This window comes from Saccopteryx leptura, chromosome 4, assembly GCF_036850995.1.
Source record: "Saccopteryx leptura isolate mSacLep1 chromosome 4, mSacLep1_pri_phased_curated, whole genome shotgun sequence".
NCBI classification, from domain to species: Eukaryota; Metazoa; Chordata; class Mammalia; order Chiroptera; family Emballonuridae; genus Saccopteryx; species Saccopteryx leptura.
In genome coordinates this window covers 151,562,075-151,583,318 of record NC_089506.1, presented here as the reverse complement: position 1 = coordinate 151,583,318, position 21,244 = coordinate 151,562,075, and the positions used below count along the sequence as shown (strand labels likewise).

The window sequence follows — 21,244 nt, the reverse complement described above, 5'->3', positions numbered from 1 at the left end:
CAGGAATTGGAATTTTGTATGTCATTAAGAACACTGAACCTTTTGCCCAGGAAAAAATAAATACATATAATTTAATTTCCAAAATTGATATTTAATATATTATTAAATTGACGTTATTTTCATTTTTTATTAACAGCTAACATTTTTTAGTTGCTTCAGTACAGGAACTGTGCTAAACACTTTATATACACTATCTCATTGGATTCTTAATCGACACATGGGACAGGTGCTATTATTTTCTCCAATTTCCAGGCCACTTCAAGCTTTATCTTAGCAAAATAAAATAGTGGGATACATTCTGGAGCAGCTTAAAGAGATCAGTAGGAAACCATCTGTATTATAAATCCCTTTGTCAATGTTCATGATGTAACATTAAAAGGGCACTGGAGAAGGGGAAAGCCCTCACTAGAGCACTAAACACAACAAAGGCTCTCACTAGACAACACTCTTTTGCCAAATGTAGAAACAAATGGTTGCACTGGGCGGTTCTGGCCGCACATTTGTGGAGCAACTGTGCGGAGCCAATCACCTACTTGTAAAGGGGAAGAATAGTTTGGGCTTCACAAATGAGGAGCCTGAATCTGTAGACCACTTTGAGTCGTTTTTGAACATAAAATCTGCAATTTATTTGTAAAATGTGTAAATTAAGCTTTTGGTTTGTTTTATGGTTCAATAATATTTTGAGTTGTTGGAAAATTGTCTTGAAGATAGTGAGGATCTCCAAATCTTAAAAGTAAGGCTAACTAGTCATGGTTTATATTTCCAGGCAAAGATTTTAAATATTTGCTTTTTAAATATCTGCTTTTATTAATCAGCATCACTAATTAGGTATAAGTCTTTCCAGGCAAAATAGTTCAGTTCTGTGAGAGAAATGATAGGCACTTTACTGAAAATGTTTGCAAGGATATGAAGAATATTTGGTGCATTCATGTATTCACTCTATCAAATTTCTTGAACACCCACTATGTATCTTGCAATCTGCTAGGCACAATTTAACACCACCATTCTGTCTTCCTAGTACTTGCAGTATGGTAGTAAGTACTGAAGAAGGGAGGCATAGAATACATTCTGAATAATAACTAGTGAAAATATTGTTAGAGTCTGTTCACAGGAGTAAAAGTATACTATTTTGTTATCCTTGACATTTTTGATAAATGACTTCGTGTGGGTGATTACTTAATCTAATGTATATTAAATCATCGTGTTATATACCTTAAATATATACAATTTTATTTATTTTTATAACTTTTTATTTTTTTATTACAGTTAACATACAGTAGTATATTAGTTTCAGGTGTGCAACATAGTGATTTATTTAACTAATGAAGTGATCACCTCGCTGTCTAGTACACACCTGGCATCATATATAGTTATAACAATATTATTGACTCTATTCCCTATGCTGTATTTACATCCCCATGACTGTGCTATAACAACCAATTTGTACTTCTTAATCCCTTCCCCTTTTTCACCCAGCCCCCAACCCCACTCCCATCTAGCTACCATTAACATGTTCTCTGTATCGATAAATTTGTTTCTGGTTTGTTTGTTTGATTTTGAGAGTCCACATGTAAGTGAAATCATATGATATTTGTCTTTCTCTGACTGGCTTATTTCACTTAGCATAATACTCTCCAGGGCCATCTGTGTTGAAGCAAATGTCAAGTTCCATTCTATTTTGTAGCTGTGATATTTCATTGAATGTATGTGCCACAACTTTATTCATTAGTCTAGTCTATCAACGTACATTTAGGTTGCCACTGAAAAAAATAAAGTAGATTATGACCAACCTTAAAAATTATTAATTCTAAACTTAAAATTTAAAACATCATTTTATCAGAGATACAAAGTTATAATTTTTTAGGTAGGGGTTGAAAGTCGCTCTCCTCTGTTCCACAATCTGGGTTTGAGTTCTAGTTCAGCTACTTGTTTTTAAGTGAATTCTTTTGATGCAACATAATGTACTAAAATACTATGACTGCTTCTCCTGTTTAAATTTCCATCACAAATAACCCAATATGGAATATCCTGGCATATAGTCCCTAAATTATACATTGTTACTATTTATCTGTATACTTGGGATATAAATACTTCAAAATTTTAGAAAATGAAAAGGCAACATAAAATATTATCTGATACTCCTCATTTAAATTCTACTGAATTAACCTGACCTGTGGTGGCGCAGTGGATAAAGCATCGACCTGGAATGCTAAGGTCACTGGTGTGAAACCTGGGCTTGCCCAGTCAAGGCACATTATGAGAAGCAATTATATGAATTGCTCCTCCCCCCCTTTCTCTCTCTCTCTCTCTCTCTCCTCTTTCTTAAATCAATAAATAAAATTTAAAATAAATAAATAAATTCTAGTGGATTATAAATCTCTTAAGAGCTAACAGGAGTATGGATGAATATCTCTGTGTTATTTATTATGTATTCCCATAGTACCTAGCACTGTGTGCCTTAGACAAAGGGGTTTATCATACTACTTATGGATTGACTGAATATAGTTACAGAAAGAAGGTCAAGAATCCTCCTTTCTTGCTGAGACTGAATTACTTTATATGTTCTGAAAATAAGTTTAAACTCTCACCAGATAATGGGAACGCACATTATGCTACTATGGTTCATTCAAAATGCTGAATGTCCAAATGAAAGACCACAAAATACTGCCATATATAGAAGTGTTAAAGTATGACATTAGACCCTGGCCAGTTGGCTCAGCCGTAAAGCATCGGCCCGGCGTGTAGAAGTCCCAGGTTTGGTTCCCGGTCAGAGCACACAGGAGAAGCACCCATCTGCTTCTCCACCCTTCCTCTCTCCTTTCTCTCTCTCTCTTTCCCTCCTACAGCCAAGGAATCTCCATTGGAGCAAAGTTGGCCTGGGCGCTGAGAATGGCTCCATGGCCTCCACCTCAGGCGCTAGAATGGCTCTGGTTACAACAGAGCAACATCCCAGGTGGGCAGATCATCACCCCCTGGTGGACATGCTGGGTGGATCCTGGTCAGGCACATGCGGGAGTCTGACTGCCTCCCCACTTCTAACTTTGGAAAAATAAAAAATAATAATAGTAATAATAATAAATAGAATAAAAATAAAGTATGACATTAAATTAGGAACAATCTCACAGATTGTCAGGTGCTTTGAGTCATATCAGTTTATAAGAACTAAAGGTTTGTGTTTGGTCCATTCTTTAAAGGCAGTTAATGATTTTAGAATATTTGAGAAAAAAATTATTAGAATAACTGAGTCCTGATATGTTGTCCTAGTTTATGTAGCTCTTTGCATAATACAGTCTTAATTATTGAAATTTTCATTCAATAACTGAACATATTTCTGTCTGTATCATAAAGCCACATGAAAGAAGAGCTGGTGCTCTCTATCATATAAAGTTATGAACTTTGGGAGAAAGGTTTAAAGATATTTAATAATCACGATTCTATCAAGTTTATTTAGTGATAGAGATACAGACTAGATAAAAAATAAAAATGCCAAAAGAATTAGAATGACAAATTGGCACTTACTTGAGTAACAATACCTCCCCCAATTAAAAAAAATTAGGTTTCTGCGGAGTGTGTGTGTGTGTGTAAAACCTTAATACAACACCTGGAACAGGGTGAAGTCCCATACATAATGGCTATAGTTATATGCTGATCAACGCAAACAAAAACTATTTAACAATCTAAAATGACTACTCCATTCTGCTGAAGTAGGTAGCCTAGGAGCCATTAAAAAAGATATGCATGCATATCCACCTATGTACATGAAAATGCACCTACATGATGCGTACCCACCTATAATATATACATATTATACACATTGATTATTAAGTACATTTCTAATTTTATTTTAATAAATAATGTCTGTTCTCATTGTAAAGTTACAGAGAATTAAAGTTAACATGTCAGGTAATCCACAAAATCAAAAAGTAATGCAGAGATAGACAAGATTTGACATTTAAATGTAAGAATTAAAATTTGAGCCACAAAAGATATTGTTAGCTCTATTCCTTATACCATCAGCATGAATCAAGGAATGGACAGAGTTCTTTATCTTAGAGTTTGGTGAAGAGTAAATTAAAAAATAGCAGAGCTGTTTTCTGCTTAGTTATCTAGCTCCAAATTTAGAGTGCCTGATTAATATAGACAGCAGAGTAGGTAAAAAGGAAATTTCCTGATGTAAAGTATCCCTCAAATTAATGTTGGTTTACCTTATGCATATTTCAAATTCTTTAAGTTGTCACAGAACATTTCACACAAATAAGGTTCTGCTGACTGGGATTCAGTTCCCTGGTTTTAATCAATTAAAGGCCTGGCATTTTCCTCATCCCTATCTCGGGATCAAGTATTCCTTCTCAGTGCATCTGTTTCAAATGTTAATAAAGTTTTCATTTCCAAAAGGTTCAAAATGACAGAACAAAATTCTCTCCTTTAAGAGCATGAAAACGACTTCTGTTTCTGTCTGCAGGTAGTGGAGGACATCCTAGAGGACGAGGAAGAAGAAGATGACAAAGATGACAAGGTAATTATCTTTCCCAGCACTCGGTACCTGGGGATGGGGGGATGTAGACATGGCGCTGTTTCCACAGACAGTTAAAGAAGGAGCTGAAGTGTTTGAGTCCAGAAAATTGGCCAGTGCTGTTTATCATCCTAACAATGCCACTGCATGTTGCAAAGCGGGAGAGAGGGCTATAAATCCTCTTCGCTTTTGTCCAGAGCTGGGTCAAATATTTTTCTGCCGGGGACAAAAAAAATAATTCAGCTTGTCTGGAACTTGATAGCTCTCGTGAAGATAACGGCAGTGACAACTGTTTTTGAAGGGCAAAAATTTGTCCTATCTTGAATGTTACAAATCAGGCTCCACTTTGGGAGGGAAAAGGAAGAGAAAAAATAGCAGCCGGCGTGAGTTGAACATGGATATTGTCATTGGTATTTTTGAAAAATTGCTCATCAAAGGAACACATGTGAGCAGAGAGAATTTAAATAATCCCTGTGCTCACTGCCCTCCGCCTAGACTTGCCTCGGACGGCCCGTGGCTGCGTGGTCAGGAGAGCATGTTCAGAGAGGATCGTTTTTCAGTTGCTGGTTGGCTTGGGGATGGTGACCACAGTAAATAACAGCTAGTTTCTGAGACTGCTTGGATTGGTTGTCCCCTGGGGAGAGAGGACAACTGGAGGGAGGAATTAGAATGACCTTGCACTATTGCAGCAGTGGCTGGGTTGGAAGAACAGCTTTCTAGGACAAGGAGGATAGTGATGCTGGTTTATCATGCTTGGGCACTCATTTCAATATCTAAAATCTAAAAAGTCCTAGGGTAAGACTGGGAGGGGAAGACTGTCATTCATTATTTCTATGTTGTTTGGCATATAAAATGAGATTTTGACCTTCTGCAGAATCTATCTGAATTCTGTTACAGTGAAGCAGTGAAATTTTTTGAAGAAAGGAGAAAAATAGTGTATCTTAATTTATACCCTTGACCTTTGATTCCAGTAGAGATGTACAGTTATATTTTAGTTTAAGAATTTGTGTGCTAGAAGCAAGCATTGGAAATGTCAAAAAAATTCAGTGATTAGTTAACTCCCAAGTGATTTTTTTCTCTAATATTTAACACTAAAAGGAAAATGGAAACACACACACATGCACACACACACTACACTTTCTCCCTTCTAATGCTATTTCAAACCTTTTTAAATTGATAGAACTTTTATGTAAAATTTTTCTTATATGTATCATTTAGTCATTAGCGACATCATCAAAAATAAACTAACAAAATTCTTCCTGCAAAAACACATATGTGCTTGTTTTTAATATTAAATAACGTGACCATACACTTATGGCAATAAGATATGATTTATTGTTAAGGTCAGTTGGAGAGCTGTAGAGAGCTTGTATTTTAACTCAACATGCCAGCTCTGAATCATCATTTCTCTGCTGATAAACACTGAGCTGCCGTCCATTTATGGCCATTTTCCCTTGCTTGTTGTTGCTTTATTATTAAAGCCACGATAAAGATCCATTCCAGCAGTGGGCGTTTCCCCAGAAATGTTAATAAATGGAAACCCTTAGTGAAGTCTAGTACTTCAATGTACCTGCTCGAAATCAGCCTGTATTTATGGCTAGTTTGTTGATATTCTATACCACTAATCACCCCTTTATGGTTATTTTTTTAATAGAGGGAATGTTAGCTGTGTGAAATCAATAGCACTCCTGATTAACCAGCTTACCAGAACGTGGATGCCAAGTGGAACATCCCATGGTAGAAACAACACCAGATCTCTGAAGTGGCATCTGTATAATCCAAAGTCTGAGTGTGTTACTGAGAGACTCCCTCTCTAACACTGTTTTAGATCTAGTTATCAAAGTTGATTGAAAGGAGTGCTTAAATGACTAGGTGAATTCAGCTCTGTTCTTCTGTACAGTATGCCAACAAGCAGTGTATTTTTCATATGAAAAGATTGTGAGCTGATTTTCATAAATCCAGGTGTTCTTTGAATGATATATAAGAAGGTTTTTCTTTTCATACATAATGCACTTTAGGGCATAAAAAATCATATCTGTACACAAAGAATATCTCAAATGTAATAATTTACGTAGACTTTAGGGGCTTGTATAGTAAAGGGAGGAATCTCAGAGTGGACATGTCTAAGTAGAAAGTTTTGCTCTAAGAAATGGAAATATGGAAGGACACTTCAAGTTTCTGTTGACCAGCTTCCAGTCTTGACTGGCTCTTGCAGCGGTAACTGTTATAAGTCTTGGCTATCTGTGTGTTTGACTGAGAGAAGGGTAATATCCTACTTTAAAAAAATTCATTAGTTCCTCTATTTAAAGTTTGTGTATAGTCATGTGTAATAGAATTTCATGATAAAACAAATGTACTTTTTGCCATACGAGCAGGTACTGACCTCTAGCTCTCATTATTTCTCTGTTTTCTCATATGGTATAATAGTGGGGTCAGGTCAGTGGGTCCTCTTATAGGATAAAAGTAAAAAAGATTAATAAATGTGCCAAAGCCTCACTTTAATTGAACCTGAAGCATATGTCGCAAGTATGTAAAATACGTCCCAGATGTTCCACCAGGGCCAGTGTCTTGGCTTTCCCTGATCACCACAAGGCAACTATTAGTCCTGTAACCTTTGGACTTGGGGGTAAATGGGGTATTGCGTGGCACAGAATGAAAGCACCTGTTTTCCATTCAGCAAAGACCCCTGGCAGGCTTTGCCTAAGCCTGTCCATATGTTTTCACTTACCAGATTGTTGGGCGATTATGAAAAGTGTCTTTCTTTAGAGCCAACATTGATATTAGTCACTCACAATGAAAGGGCAAGTCATTGGCTACTTGACAAGGTCCGTGTGGGCATTAAACTGAAGTCATTTATTTCATTTGAGGTTGGAGTGTTTTCTCTCAACATAATTATATAGATAATATAAGAAGTTGAAGCAGACAAAGATATAACTTAACATAGTAGTTTTGTAATAGCTTTTCCTTCGTGTTGACTTTAGCACCTGGCATAAATGGTTAAAGTTGGTAAAAGCTAAGTCATGGTTTACCTGGATTCATAGATCTTGAAGTTTTGTACATTATAGTCCTTTTAGTATTGTGTGTGAGAGAGAGAGAGTTCTTCTTACAGCTAACCATTATTCAGATGAGGGTTTGTGATCCATTGTTGACATTTGCTTATATCTAAATTTAGGTAGTTTGTCTCTTCATCCAACTCTATAGTTTTCACAAAAGTATAGGGTTTTATTTGTGAGTCTTAGTTATGAATCATTGACTTATTAATATTTTCACTTACTTGTATTATATAGTAGCACACTCTTAAGTTTTGCTGGAGATGCCATTTTTCCTGAGTTAAATCTTAGAAAGTCATTATATTGCATACTCAGTTTCCTTTGTTATAGAGATTTTTTTTCAGTCATCAACCACAAAGTCAGAGTTTGATCTGATTTTTGACATGACCCCAAATCTGCCTTTGTGGTTAATAGAATATCTTAGAAAATAAGGTGTAGCTAAATTACCTAGTAGGACCTATAAACAAGCTACATAAGAGTGTTTTTCACTATGTTATCTATAATACAGTGATCAATCTGCATAATCAAAACATCTAATTAATGAATATCAACTTTCATTTTATAGCTTAAAAAGTTTAGGCATGCTTCTCATGGTGGGGTTCTACCCTTGTAATCCAATCCAGCTGCAACATCAGGAAGCAGAAGATAGAATGCAGGTTTTCCTCAGCAAAAGCATGGATTCAAATGCATGGCATTCTAGTAATGTTTATTGATAAAAGATATTAAAATGCCCAGGCATTATGCTCACATTGCTGCTCCTTTTCTTCAACCCAGTATGTCAGGGTTACTGTGTATCACAATTACTAGATGCAGTGAGTGAAACATATCTGAGTTTCTTAAAAATACACAGATTGTTTACTTTAATTCTTGAAATCTGTGTTTTTTAGTTTGATTCTCCAACCCAAAGCATGTATATAATATACCCAAAATGCACACATCTTTGCATCTCAAATCAACTGTGAGGGAGAATAAGAAGATAACTCAGATATGTGATAGCAGAGAAGATTTTAATTTGAAAATATGGCATTTTCTTAGTCATGAAATAACTGCATGGTAGGGGAACAAATCAAAGCTTGGGAGAAAGGCAGGGAAAGAGAAAAGAAAAAAAAATCTTAAAAATAAACCCCAAGTCTGTAGTTTAACTAGAAACCTGTTTTATTAGTTTATTGCTTTTTCTATTACTGCACAACTAAGTACCACCAATTTAGAGACTTAAAACAATATACTTTATTAGCTGTCAGTTCAGTAGGTCCGAAGGCCAGGCATAGTTTGAGTGAGTTCTCTGCTCAGAGTCTCACACTCAGGCTAGAAGTCAGGCTGAATTCTCATCTAGAGCCTCTACCCAAGAATTCACTTCCAAGCTCCTTCAGTTTATCTGTAGAATTTAGTTCCTCATAGTTGGAAGACAAAAGCCTTTGTTTCCTTGTTGGCCTTCTGCTATAAGTGGCCACTTTCCATAAGCCCCTTGATATTTATATCCATCAATGGAGAATCTCCCTTGGGCCAAATCTCTCACACACTTGAAAACTCTTCAGGAAGAGCCTAGTCCCTTTAAGGCCTTGTTGATGAAATGAGGCCCACCCAAAGGTAATTTCCCTTTAAAAAAATTTTTTTTATTCATTTTAGAGAGGAGAGAGAGAGAGAGACAGGGGGGAGGAGCTGGAAGCATCAACTCCCATATGTGCCTTGACCAGGCAAGCCCAGGGTTTTGAACCGGCGACCTCAGCATTTCCAGGTCGATGCTTTATCCACTGCGCCACCACAGGTCGGGCATAATTTCCCTTTTTTAAAGTCAAATGTGCAGCATAAGCTAATCATGGGAGTGACTATCCCATCATACTCTTAAATCCCCTCACACATAGCAGGAATGGATTCAACAGGACGTATACACTAGGAGGTGACATCTTGGCCATCTATCTGATAATCCTGCTTACTATAACCATCTAGATCAGGGGTCTCAAACTCGTGGCCCGCCGAACAATTTTGTGCGGCCCGCAGACTAATCCACGAAGTTCAAAATATTTTGGATAAAATTAAGTAAGCCTAGGGGCCTACTTGTATTTTTCATTTCTCTAGCATCCTAGCTAGATATTAGCTTAGTTAACAGCAGTTGTGATGCGAACTACAGTTTCTGGTCGTTTTGTGACACTGAGTAATCTGCATGTACGATTGTGCTTGTTGTACTGATTTTTTTTTGTTTTCAACTGCAGTGAGAAAAGTGTTGCATAACAGTTGCCTTTTGTAGACCTAGTGCGGCCCGCCGAATGGCTGTGATCTTGCTCTGCAGCCCACATGCTGAGTTGAGTTTGAGACCCCTGGTCTAGATCCACCCATGTTCTACAACAAAAATGGAACCATATTTGTGTTTCTTGTATGTATCTAATGCTTAGGTTGTGACACAACTATTCTATGTAAATAAATGAGATATATCCTTTTGAAGATATAGTAAACATCTCAACCAGGGGTATAAACTGAGGTATATTTTACACTCATAATACAATATATTCCACTTGCTTATTATCTAATCCTGCTCTGGGGTGACAGGGTGTGGGCATGCAGCTAGCTCACTGGGGTCTTTCCCCTTGCTGTCTTCTGGTTGGGAGAGCAAATAAGAATAAAATTGGCAAAAAGTGGGTGTAAGGCCAGTAGCCGCAGCCACCATCACAGCCGCCTGGCACATGCAGGTTCCCATTTGATTCGAATAGACTGTAATTAAACTGTGGAGCCAAGAACTGGTGGGCCATTACCTTTCATTCTAGCTCACACCCGGCAGGCAAGTATACACAAACACCTGGGCTCCAAAACCCATTCATTTAGCGCCCACAAAGCTACTGACACATCTGAGTTTTCCTAGAATCAAAGGCCCCACTAGCTCAATGGAACTCACAAAGCCCCTCACTCTGTCCCCTTCAGCTCCCTGCCATCTTGCTGCCTGCCTCCTCTGCAACCACATGACCTCTTCCAAAATGGCCTCCTAGCTCCTCCTTTAAAGTTTTTTGGTGCGAAAGCCCCTCCTCCAGCACACTTTAGCATAACCAAGCTCCTTCCCAAGCAGAAAGGTAATTACCAGTATCACGTGGCAGCAGCTTCATGTGAGCAGTGACCATTTTTAACAATAAAAGTGAACAAAACCAGAAAATACAGATTTTAAAAACTTATTTGCCCAACAGTGGGATGGTTCCATTCTTCCCTTTGGGGACCTGTTGGTGCTTAGAACCTTTGAGATGACAGTCCACTGGCCTTGAGACAGGAGAAACACTCTCTACTTAATCTAGAATCACAACAACGTTACAACTGGAGGGTACCCAAGAAATATAGTGTCAGAAAACTGCCTCGCTGACTTGCGGTCTTTGGCCTCCTGATAGGCGATAGACATTCTGCCTGTCCATGCACAGTCTACATCCTTGTCTGTCTTCAGGAGTGCCACCCCAAACAGTTCTAAGGGCACAGCCAAAACCCCCCACCTGGCTGAGCCCGCAGGGAGAGGCTCTGCAGCACTGTGATTCCAACAGACAGCGGAGGTTTCCAGAAGGATTGGGATTTGACCAATAGGCAGCATGAGCCAGAGTCCTTAGCAGAGTCTGGGGCTAGCGGTCTCTGGCCCATCCCAGGACTCCCTCGGGTGGCCAGTAGAACTGAGGAGAACCTGTGAGATCCGCCTTCCTCTGAGCAGCCCCTGATACTCAGTGCAGCCAGCCTACCCTCTCCCTGCCCCCTACTTCTATCTCAGTTTAAAATGAGGAAACTGTGGTTCAGCCAAATGTCAATGAATTGCCAAAAGCGATGCAGGCATTAAGTGGCAGAGCCAAGACTAACAGTTGGGTTTTCCAAGTTTGGCATCTTTACCCTTCCTTAAGACCACTAGGTTTTCCAAAGGCGGAAAAATCAATGAACAGCTTCGGAGTACCTCAGGCATGATCTTAAAATATTTTGGTAGCACAATCAGGGAACACACTATCCATCCCAGATAGGGGCTCTTCAGGTTTCTGCTTCTCACTGTTCCCCTGCTCTTTCATCCCTTCCCACCATCCCTTCTAAGGGGAGAGTGTGGCAGGCAGAATGACAGACCCACGGAGATGTCCCTGTCCTAATCCTTGGAACCTGTGAATATGTTGTGCTACACAACAAGGAGGTGTTCAGGTAGCAGATGAGATGAAAATGCTAATCAGTTGACTTTACAGTTAGGGAGACTTTCCCAGATTATCTGAGTGGGCCTGATACGACAAGTGTCCTTTAAAGGTGGAAGAGGCCGTCAGAGTGTGTGGCAGCTGACAGCTGCTTGCATAGCTATGGCCAAAACAAATGCTCAGGACCTTCAGGGCCAGAAGGAATCACGGCTGAAGTATCTGGATGACCTGATGGTGGGACTGTTCTCAACAGCACATCGCCAGTGTGACAGGAAGCACGGGCTTCCAGCCCGCTGAGATCTGAGCTATTTGTAAATGCATCACCATTGTTCTCAGGATCACTAAACAAACTCAGAAAGAGAACCTCAAGGAGTTCTGTAGCCCAAAAAAGTGTGTGCCCTGCACCGCCTGCTCAACAAGCACAAGGAGACCTGAAAACTCAGACTCAGCCGCAAACGGTGCAGCCACACAGACCCAGCGTGGAGCGCACGGCCCAAGGCAGAGCGGCATCGTGGTGAAAACACAGACTGACCGGCAGTGGCCGGAGGGCGTGGTCAGCAGCTGCATCGCCTTTCAAGATGAAGGAAGGAAGCCACAAGCCAATGATTTTGGGTGCCCCCACAAAAGGGCGAGGAAAGGCAGTCTCCCCTCGAGCCTGCAGAGAGAAGTGCAGCCCTGCCACATGCTGATTTTAGCCCAGTGCAATCTGTTTCCAACTTCTGAACAGAACTGTTAATAAACTTGTGTTCTTTAAGCCACAATAGTGATCGTCACTGCAGCAATAGGAACGTATACAGGGGCCTTCCAACTGCATTTTCTATACTTCTCAGGCAAATATTACATTGTAAAGCACCAGTCTGAGGTCCTAATTGTTTCTTGTTACCTTAGTAGTCCTACGTGTGTGTGTGTGTGTGTGTGTGTGTGTGTGTGTGTGTGTGAGACTACAAGGTCTTCATTGAATATGTAAATGAAAACAGTATCTAACAATTCAAATATTTTCAATCCATATTGCTTTTGTTTTTATTTTATAAAAACTTGTCCGAAGATGAGAGTGGGTTAGTGCCCATCTCCAGTGCGGCGGGCTCCTCTCCTGTTTGGGCACCTTCATTCACCAGCGGGCGGAGCACCTTGCATGGGAGCTTTATTGTTCAGCCGAAGAATTTACTTTCTCACAACATTTGTTCTGTTCCCAGAATGTTTCACCCTACAAAGCCCCAAGGCAGAGGGCCTTATTTAGGTCTGATTTAGGCCACCAAGCCTTGAGAATCTGAAGAAAGCTGCAGACTTTCTACCCAGAAGAAAACACACAAAAACTTTTATATACTTTTTTTTTTGTAATGGAAATTGAATTATTTTACAAAGACTGTAAAGTATCTTTTTAAAGGCATATCTCTATTGCACTTACCACATTCTTCTTGACGTTAATGCCTATTTTCCTCAAACACCTGAGATAAATTCAAATTTTGCAAGTAAAAATAAAGTTTAATTCAGCTCAGAAGTAAGCCTCTATAGGAAGGCTAATGTTTGGCTTTGATATTGAAATTATGGAGTGGTTTTTGACACAGCAATAGGCTTGTTATTTTTGACAGCTGTCTGACTATGACTCTTCAGTTTCATGGCAGTAAGGGTTTAAAACACTGACTTGGCAAAAGAAAACATTAACAGACAACATGGGAACTGCTGGGCTTTCTTAAAGGAGGCTTAGACATAGTGAGATTCTTAGAGTGCTCCAGAATCCTTGCTGAATTCATGTTGTGTCAATGAGATCATCTTTTGAAAAGTCTGCCTCGTTAGTGCTACATTTTTTTTCTTTTAAAAAGGATGGAATATTCATGGTTTCACATTAAGGTCATTGGAGACAGAATTAGCGTTCAAAGACTTCTATCTAATGATTACAGCTGCCTGTGGGTTTCCACCTGTTAACAAACTAGCAAGGTTTGTTACTCCTTGCTTCAGTTTGCCAAAGTGCTCTCCACCTACACGTCCTTCCAGAATGGCAGTTGAAATGAAACAGTTTAAATGAAGATTTTTACCTCGATAATTTGGCAAGGATATCCATCAAGTAAAGCAAACTATGAATGGACTTTTTCCTGTTGGATTATTCTAATAATTGGATTTCCTCTGCCTCAAAAACAGCAGACATTTTTATTTGAAGGTCAATCAAATATTTCCAGACAGATACTCTGGAAAGCTAGTTAACTTCTGTATTGCAGCAGTGCACTTCGTCCCGTACTCCCATTTCTTGACAAAAAACTCTCGAAATAGCAGCATGTCAACCCTGGCTCTCAGGAGGTTGACAATGTTCTTAGAAGTAGACACGATTTTTTTCCGGATTGCTGGCAGCGTCGCTGACACCGACTGACACCACTGTATGCTGAAATAAGGAGCATGTTTCTTCCCCAAAGCAGTGGAACCAGATGTGTTGCCAAGCACCACAGATGCTCCCTCGGAGCCCAGAATGCCAAGATTTTTATTCTGTCTGAAAGTTTGTTTGGCAAAGAAATGCTTTACCATGTTAAAGGCATTGACTCTGCAGATTCTAAAGGAGCTCATGAAGTAAGAATTCTTCCTTGATGGTCCTAACTTGCCAACAGGAACTGGCTATACAAATTGAGGTATCTATTTTCATTAGGTTCCATGCAAAAGGGAAATAGTAAATACATGTCAGAAAATTTCATAGTGTTGACATCATATGATGAGAACACAAATTCAAGATATGTGTGACTTCACCAAAATATTTCCAGGGACATGTGGATTATTTTTCTTGGTGGTATGATGAACTCAAAAAATGTTCTAATATAAGTATTTTTTTTCCTTTGGGCAAAACCAAAACCAGGTATAATCTGAGTCTTTAAAAATCAAGATTTTTTTTTTTTTTTCATTTTTCTGAAGCTGGAAACAGGGAGAGACAGTCAGACAGACTCCCGCATGCGCCCGACCGGGATCCACCTGGCACGCCCACCAGGGGCGACGCTCTGCCCACCAGGGGGCGATGCTCTGCCCATCCTGGGCGTCGCCATGTTGCGACCAGAGCCACTCTAGCGCCTGAGGCAGAGGCCACAGAACCATCCCTAGCGCCCGGGCCATCCTTGCTCCAATGGAGCCTTGGCTGCGGGAGGGGAAGAGAGAGACAGAGAGGAAAGTGCGGCGGAGGGGTGGAGAAGCAAATGGGCGCTTCTCCTGTGTGCCCTGGCCGGGAATCGAACCCGGGTCCTCCGCACGCTAGGCCGACGCTCTACCACTGAGCCAACTGGCCAGGGCTAAGATGTTTTTGTATTTAAAAAAAAAATCCATGATGTCTGATTTCCAAAGTGGGCAGTGAGAGGTATTCCTTTGATTGTATTGGTCCCATGCTTCCATTGGTCAGAATCTTGCCCCACAAGACATGCTGTACTTCTTGTGTGTTATCACACTCTGTAATTAATATAAAATCAATAGATATGAAAACTTTATAGTACTTTTTTTTTAATGTTCAACCTAAGCTAAACTCAAAATAAACACAGATATATGACTGTAATCACTTTAGCGGGGTGTTTTCTTAGATGCCTATCTAAGAATAGGAAATCATTCTAGATTTAACATGTTAGTGACAATGTCACCTGTTTACCTTCAGTAGCATCTTAGGCAGATTGCTTTATATTCAAAATGCCCTTCCTTACCTACCGATTTCAGGCTGTTACATGGACCTCACTTCCACTAACCTATGCCACTTCCCTGTAGAAGTTTCAAGAGCTGTCATTGGCTCTGCCATCTCTCTTTTCCTTCTGAACTACAGCTGGAACTATTTGCTTTAAAGGTCCTCCTTTAGCCTGAGTTCCGAAATAAAGATGTTGTGGCACCAACCCACATGGACATGTAGTGTGAGCAAAAATAAAACCTTTCTCTAGGCCTCTATGATTTTAAGATCTTTGTTACTACAAAATAGTTTAGTCTAGGGCTGATAGATACATCACCCTATTCTATACCACTCTGTCTGAATCAATGTCTCAATATTATAACTGGCATAAAATATGAATTTGTTTATAAAAATCAAAGTCTCAGAAAGGATTTAAAATTTTTTTCTAAGTTCATGGCCCTACCCCCAACCCTTGAAGCCCAATCTCAGATGTAGGTTTAACTATTTTGCTATTGTTTCTTTCTAATTGAAAATATATACTTTTTTTCCATTAACATGTATTAAGGAGGAAATCACTGAGTAGACAAAAATAAATTTGACACAGTATTAGTTTTCAATAGTCACTGTCTGATGGGACCCTTGCTTATGTAAGCAAATGCTTATAGTACAGTGAGAAAAATATTCTGATAAAGTTCTGACCGGAGTTTGGGTAGGAAAAAACAGGAGGGTGACTCTTCCCAGAGTTGTTAGCAAATGTTGCATATAGGAAGTGGCATTTAGTTTGGCTCCTGAGGGATGAATGAGAATGTAAGGGAAAACGGGGATGTAAAATCAAGGAGTACGTGGTGTAGTGGGAGCATGCAGTTCAGGTGGAATTGGAAGAAGATGACACTGGAAAGGTGCATTTAAGGTGCTGAAGGCAAACGTGCTGCAGACACGAGGCCGCCCACCAGCGTGTCTTGTGCTCCTTTTTTGTCCCCTCCCCTCTGCTTATATTTCTCAGCTACAACACCTAGTTGACTCAAAGCACGCTTCTCAGTCACCTCAGGGAACCAAACTTCAAAACCTAGTCCTTCTTCCTCCAAAGCCCAGTCATATATTTTGTATAACACACACACACACACACACACACACACACACACACAAATTAGTGAGTGATATAAAGCAATAATTTACCATTCTTTCATTATTCAGTGGGTTGACTGGGCTTACCTAGGCAGTTATGGCTCAAATTTCTCCTGTAGTTCTAGCCAGATATCTGTGGCTGTGTTCATCTAGAGGCTCAAGTAGGCATTCAGGATGGCTCCGTCTGATAATTAGAGGTTGTTTGCAAGCTTCTTATAATGTGACAACGCGATTCTGAGAGGGAGAACCCAAAAGTGAGTGTTCCAGGAGACCCTGTCCCACAGGGCTCTGCCTCAAACCTCGTCTCGCCAGGTTCTGTGATGAAAACGAGAGAAAGAAGAATGGAGAGGGGAATGGAGGTAGTTGAGTGTGTTGTTTTTTTATGATTTTTTAATTTGTTTTGTGTCCAAGCCTGCCATTCTCTGAAATTAGAATGAGTAGTCTGAGATGATTACGTTGAATCATGCTGTGCTTCTTTCTGCTCAGTAGGATGGAAGGGTCTGCCCCCACAAGAGGTATTGTACTTTATGGACTTGTTTAAATTCTGTAATATATTGAAATTCATATTAACTTCCATGGATTTTTGTTATAGTTCTTTGGGGTTTGGAGGGAGGGGGAGAATGGGAACCATTAAAAGGGATTGCTATCCAAAAAGAAAAAAGACTAAAGGCTTTATCCATCATCTAAAGAATTTGAATTGTATTCTCCAAGCAATGCGGAATTAAAGGCAGTTCCAAGTAGAGAACTGTCCTGATGGAAATCTGCTTTAAGAAGAAAACTTCAGCAATAGGGCAGAGGATAGAATAAAAAGGGAATGAGACTTGAAGTAGAGTAATATGCTAGGAGGTGCCGCAGTTTTCCAAGCAAGAAATAATGGCACCTTGCACTTGAATAGTAATAATGATAATAGAAAGAAATTTGGAAGAAATTTTTAATAGCAAATGTAATAAGATTATTTTTAAAAATATGTAAAATAGAGTAAGGGGAAATTTTGGGTTGTGAGTCACCATGAGATGCCTAGCTGAAATATCTTTATATTTGTGTAGCATTTTACATGTTTCAAAGTAGTTTCCCTTCCTTACCTCATTTAATGTTCACGGTAACTCTGTGTGTTGGCTTATCAAGTAGCATTCCCATGGTTCCGTATCAAGAAGATTAACCTAGCTAATGGGAAAGTAGCTAATATTAGAAACCAGATTCTGTGACTATAATAGAGAAGTAGTTGAGCAAGAAACAAGTTCACTTATCTAATAAAGAAGCAGCTAAATCTAGGAATTAGGTAACTTGTCTGAGGGGAAGAAAATGAAATCAGAAAGCGAATCCTCTAATTAATTTTTCTTCCCAGTTGTGTTGTAGCAAAGCCTGTTGGCCCACCTAGAGATGACAACTGGGCCACTTGGGTTGCAATTTTGCACAAACATAGCCCATTTTGGTCAATATAGACAGAGAAAGTGTCCTGTATGCCTGCCCAGCCTTCTTTGCCGTGGGCTGGGCACTTAGAAAAGCATTTGGGAAAATAGTGGTGATCCATCCATAAACAGTGCCTCTTATCCATTCAGTGTGCTTTTAATAGGTAAACACAGACCCAATGTAGAAACAAGAAGTATCAATATAAAGGGAGACAAAATATATTTAATGCCTCAAAAGCTGGTTCAGAGCAAAAGGTATTATAGTAACCATGCTTATTCTGGCTTTGACAGAGTCATTGGGAAAACACGATGCTGGAGGTGCATGGGTCAGTTGAAAAGCAGCTACTATTGTCACTATTTTTTAGATGGAAAGACTGACACATCTGAGATATAAAGCAACTTACTAAAAGTCACAAAAGTGAAACAACCAAACTTCAAAACCTAATCTTTCTCCCCCCAAAGCCCACTCATATACAGTATGTCCGTAAAGTCATGGTGCACTTTTGACCAGTCACAGGAAAGCAACAAAAGGCGATAGAAATGTGAAATCTACACCAAATAAAAGGAAAACTCTCCCAGTTTCATACCTATTCAGTGCAGTTCAATGTGGGCTCACGCACAGATTTTTCCTTAAATAGCTATCCCGTATAGCCTCTACAGACTCATCACTGACTGATGGCCTACCAGAACGGGGTTTCTCCACCAAACTGCCGGTTTCCTTCAACTGCTTATCCACCGAGTAACATTATTCCTATGTGGTGGCGCTTTGTTATAAACGCGCCAATATTCACGTTGCACTTTGGTCATGGATTCGAATTTAGCGAACCACAGAACACACTGAACTTTCCTCTGTACTGTCCACATCTTGACTGGCATGGCCGTGGGCTGCTCCACTGTATACACAGTGTTACCTCATCATCTGCGCATGCGCACATGCTGCCCCATCATCCTACAAAAACTGAGAGGGTTTTCCTTTTATTTGGTGCAGATTTCACATTTCTATCATCGTTTGTTGCTTTCCTGTGACCGGTCAAAAGTGCACCATGACTTTACGGACACACTGTACTTTGTATAACACACACACACACAAATTAGTGAGTGATATAAATCAATAATTTACTACTCTTTCGTTATTCAGTGGCTTGACTGGGCTCACCGAGGCAGTTATTGCCCAAATTTTTCCGGCAGTTCTAGCCAGATATCTGGGGCTGAGTTCACCTAAAGGCTCAAGTAGGCATTCAGGATGGCTCCCCTGATAAATAGAGATTGTTTGCAAGCTTCTCGTAACATGATAACACAGTTCTGAGAGGGAGAATCCAAAAATGAGTGTTTTAGGAGGCTCAAATGGAATCTGCAAGACTTTTTATGAGCTAGCAATGGAAGTCCCAGATGTCATTTCTGTCATGTAATATTAGACAAGTCACTAAGGCCAGCCCAGATTCAAAGACAAGATGAATCCGATTCGACCTCTTAATCAGGTGCGTCAAGGCCATACTGTGTAAGAATCTAAGGAATGGGAAATATTATGTGACTATCTTTAGAAAATAAAATCAGCCACAGTTTCCAAAGGACATCTCTAATTAGATGTCCTGTAGCATTACGGAATATGGAGACTAGTAACTACCAGGAGACTCTCTTTATCTAAGGTTTATTGGCATAGAGTGCTAAATTAGGTCATTTCAAAAATTAAACAAATGTAGCACTTTTAAATGGCTGATATATCCAAATTTTATTCTTATATTTTTTTTTTGTTTTTTGTTTTTATTTACATAATGTGAAGTAACCAAGGACTGTATGGATTGCATTCTTCTCTGCTGAAATCTCAAAGGCTCCTTAAATCTTTTGCTTTGCTTGTAGATGAGATTCAGTCCAAAACTGTCACCGTCTAGCTAAGCTGTCCCTCCAAGCCAGTTGGGGAGTAGGAAGGAGCTGTGAAAAATCCTTTCTAAATTCCTATTTAAATTGTAATAGACCTCCATCATCCTTGTCCTCCTCCATTGGTAAGAAAGGACAAAATGCCACTGTCCTGTGTTCTGGAAACTGGGTGTTACTTACTTTCTGGCTGCCAAAAATGAAGAGTCAAGTGAGGAAAGGAGGTTGAAGAACATTTCCTTCTTGAAGCATAAGTGTTCCTATTTTTTATAAAATGTACTTTGAAATTGCCAACAGTTCACATCTGGTATTTTACTAATTTGTTCAAGGACATTTCTCATAGGATTTGAAAGATCACTAATATCTCTAAAAATTTTGTTGTAGAGACTATAAATTCCCTGGTCAAGACTCCTTTCAGGGGTCCTTGGAGCTAACATTTTTCTGCTGGAGTGAGGCAGTATTACATGGACATTAAAAATCAATACCTAGCATGTTGTGCACATAAATGCTATTTCTTGGTCCTGGTGCCTTAACTGAGTACTGTGATCAGCAGTGATTTGGGAATGGGCCAGCACCTGTATTCTTTGTGATTCAATACTTGAATATTTTGGAGACTTACAAGGCAATATGATAAACGAATATACAGCTGTTGCAGTCTGATAACGTTAAGATTTCATTGATTATCCAACAGAGTAACTACCCTGGGTATTAGGTTTGCATGTCACAACCTTCAGTGCTTGGGTGGTTGAACAAGTTCTTTTTTCCATTGAGCTGACCTCAAAGTCGCATAGTTTCTGAATCAAGGTCCTCAGATTTCATACTTTGACAATTTCTTTCCTTTCTAATGGGATATATTAGAGAAAATGTGTCACCTTTTGCACCATGTAATACCAAATTAGATCAGAATTCATGCACAATTATGTCAGTGGAAATCTAATAGTACAGGCTGGCTTATCTCTAGATAACACATGGAAAAATAAACTTCCACAACTGACAGATTCACTTGATTTTTCTTCAGATAAGTTATTTGTAAGGAATCAAGCTAAAGAATGTAACTGGATTATTTTTCATTGCGCGCGCGCACACACACACACACACACACACACACACACACACACACACACACATCCTCAACAGTAAAATGGTTGCTAAGTATTCAAGCTCTGTCACTCTGCCTCCTCCCCCTCCATTCCTTTCTTTTTTTGAAAAATTTCCTAAATAATGAATGCAAAGAAAGAACAAAAGAAAAAAAAGACATTTTGCATTAGCTATATTTATTGAGAACTAACAACTTTTTAGGAAAACAAAATTTACATAAAACACTTATTTGAAAATACCATTCATTGATAGTTAATGGCATTTAAGTAACATGGGTTACGTGGTAATCTACCTGGGAATGATATTAGGCGGCCTAAAAAGCAATCATCTGTGTTTCTCTTTTATAATCAGGAAAAGTCAAAGCCCATCACTAATCTGAAATCTTCTTGAAACCAATTAAAATAATTTAAGATAAATTGTACTGCAAATGTGCT

At 39.3% G+C, this 21,244-nt stretch overlaps 1 protein-coding gene across 6 annotated transcripts in view; it reads left to right on the top strand.

Moving 5' to 3' along the window:
* Positions 1-21,244, top strand: part of MCTP1 (multiple C2 and transmembrane domain containing 1) — a 579,350-nt gene that overhangs the window by 495,219 nt on the left and 62,887 nt on the right. For all 6 annotated transcript variants that reach the window (XM_066381864.1, XM_066381863.1, XM_066381859.1 and 3 more), the window contains one exon: positions 4,463-4,516. In XM_066381864.1, coding sequence (XP_066237961.1) covers positions 4,463-4,516 — 54 coding nt within the window. The remainder of the gene's footprint in view (positions 1-4,462; positions 4,517-21,244) is intronic.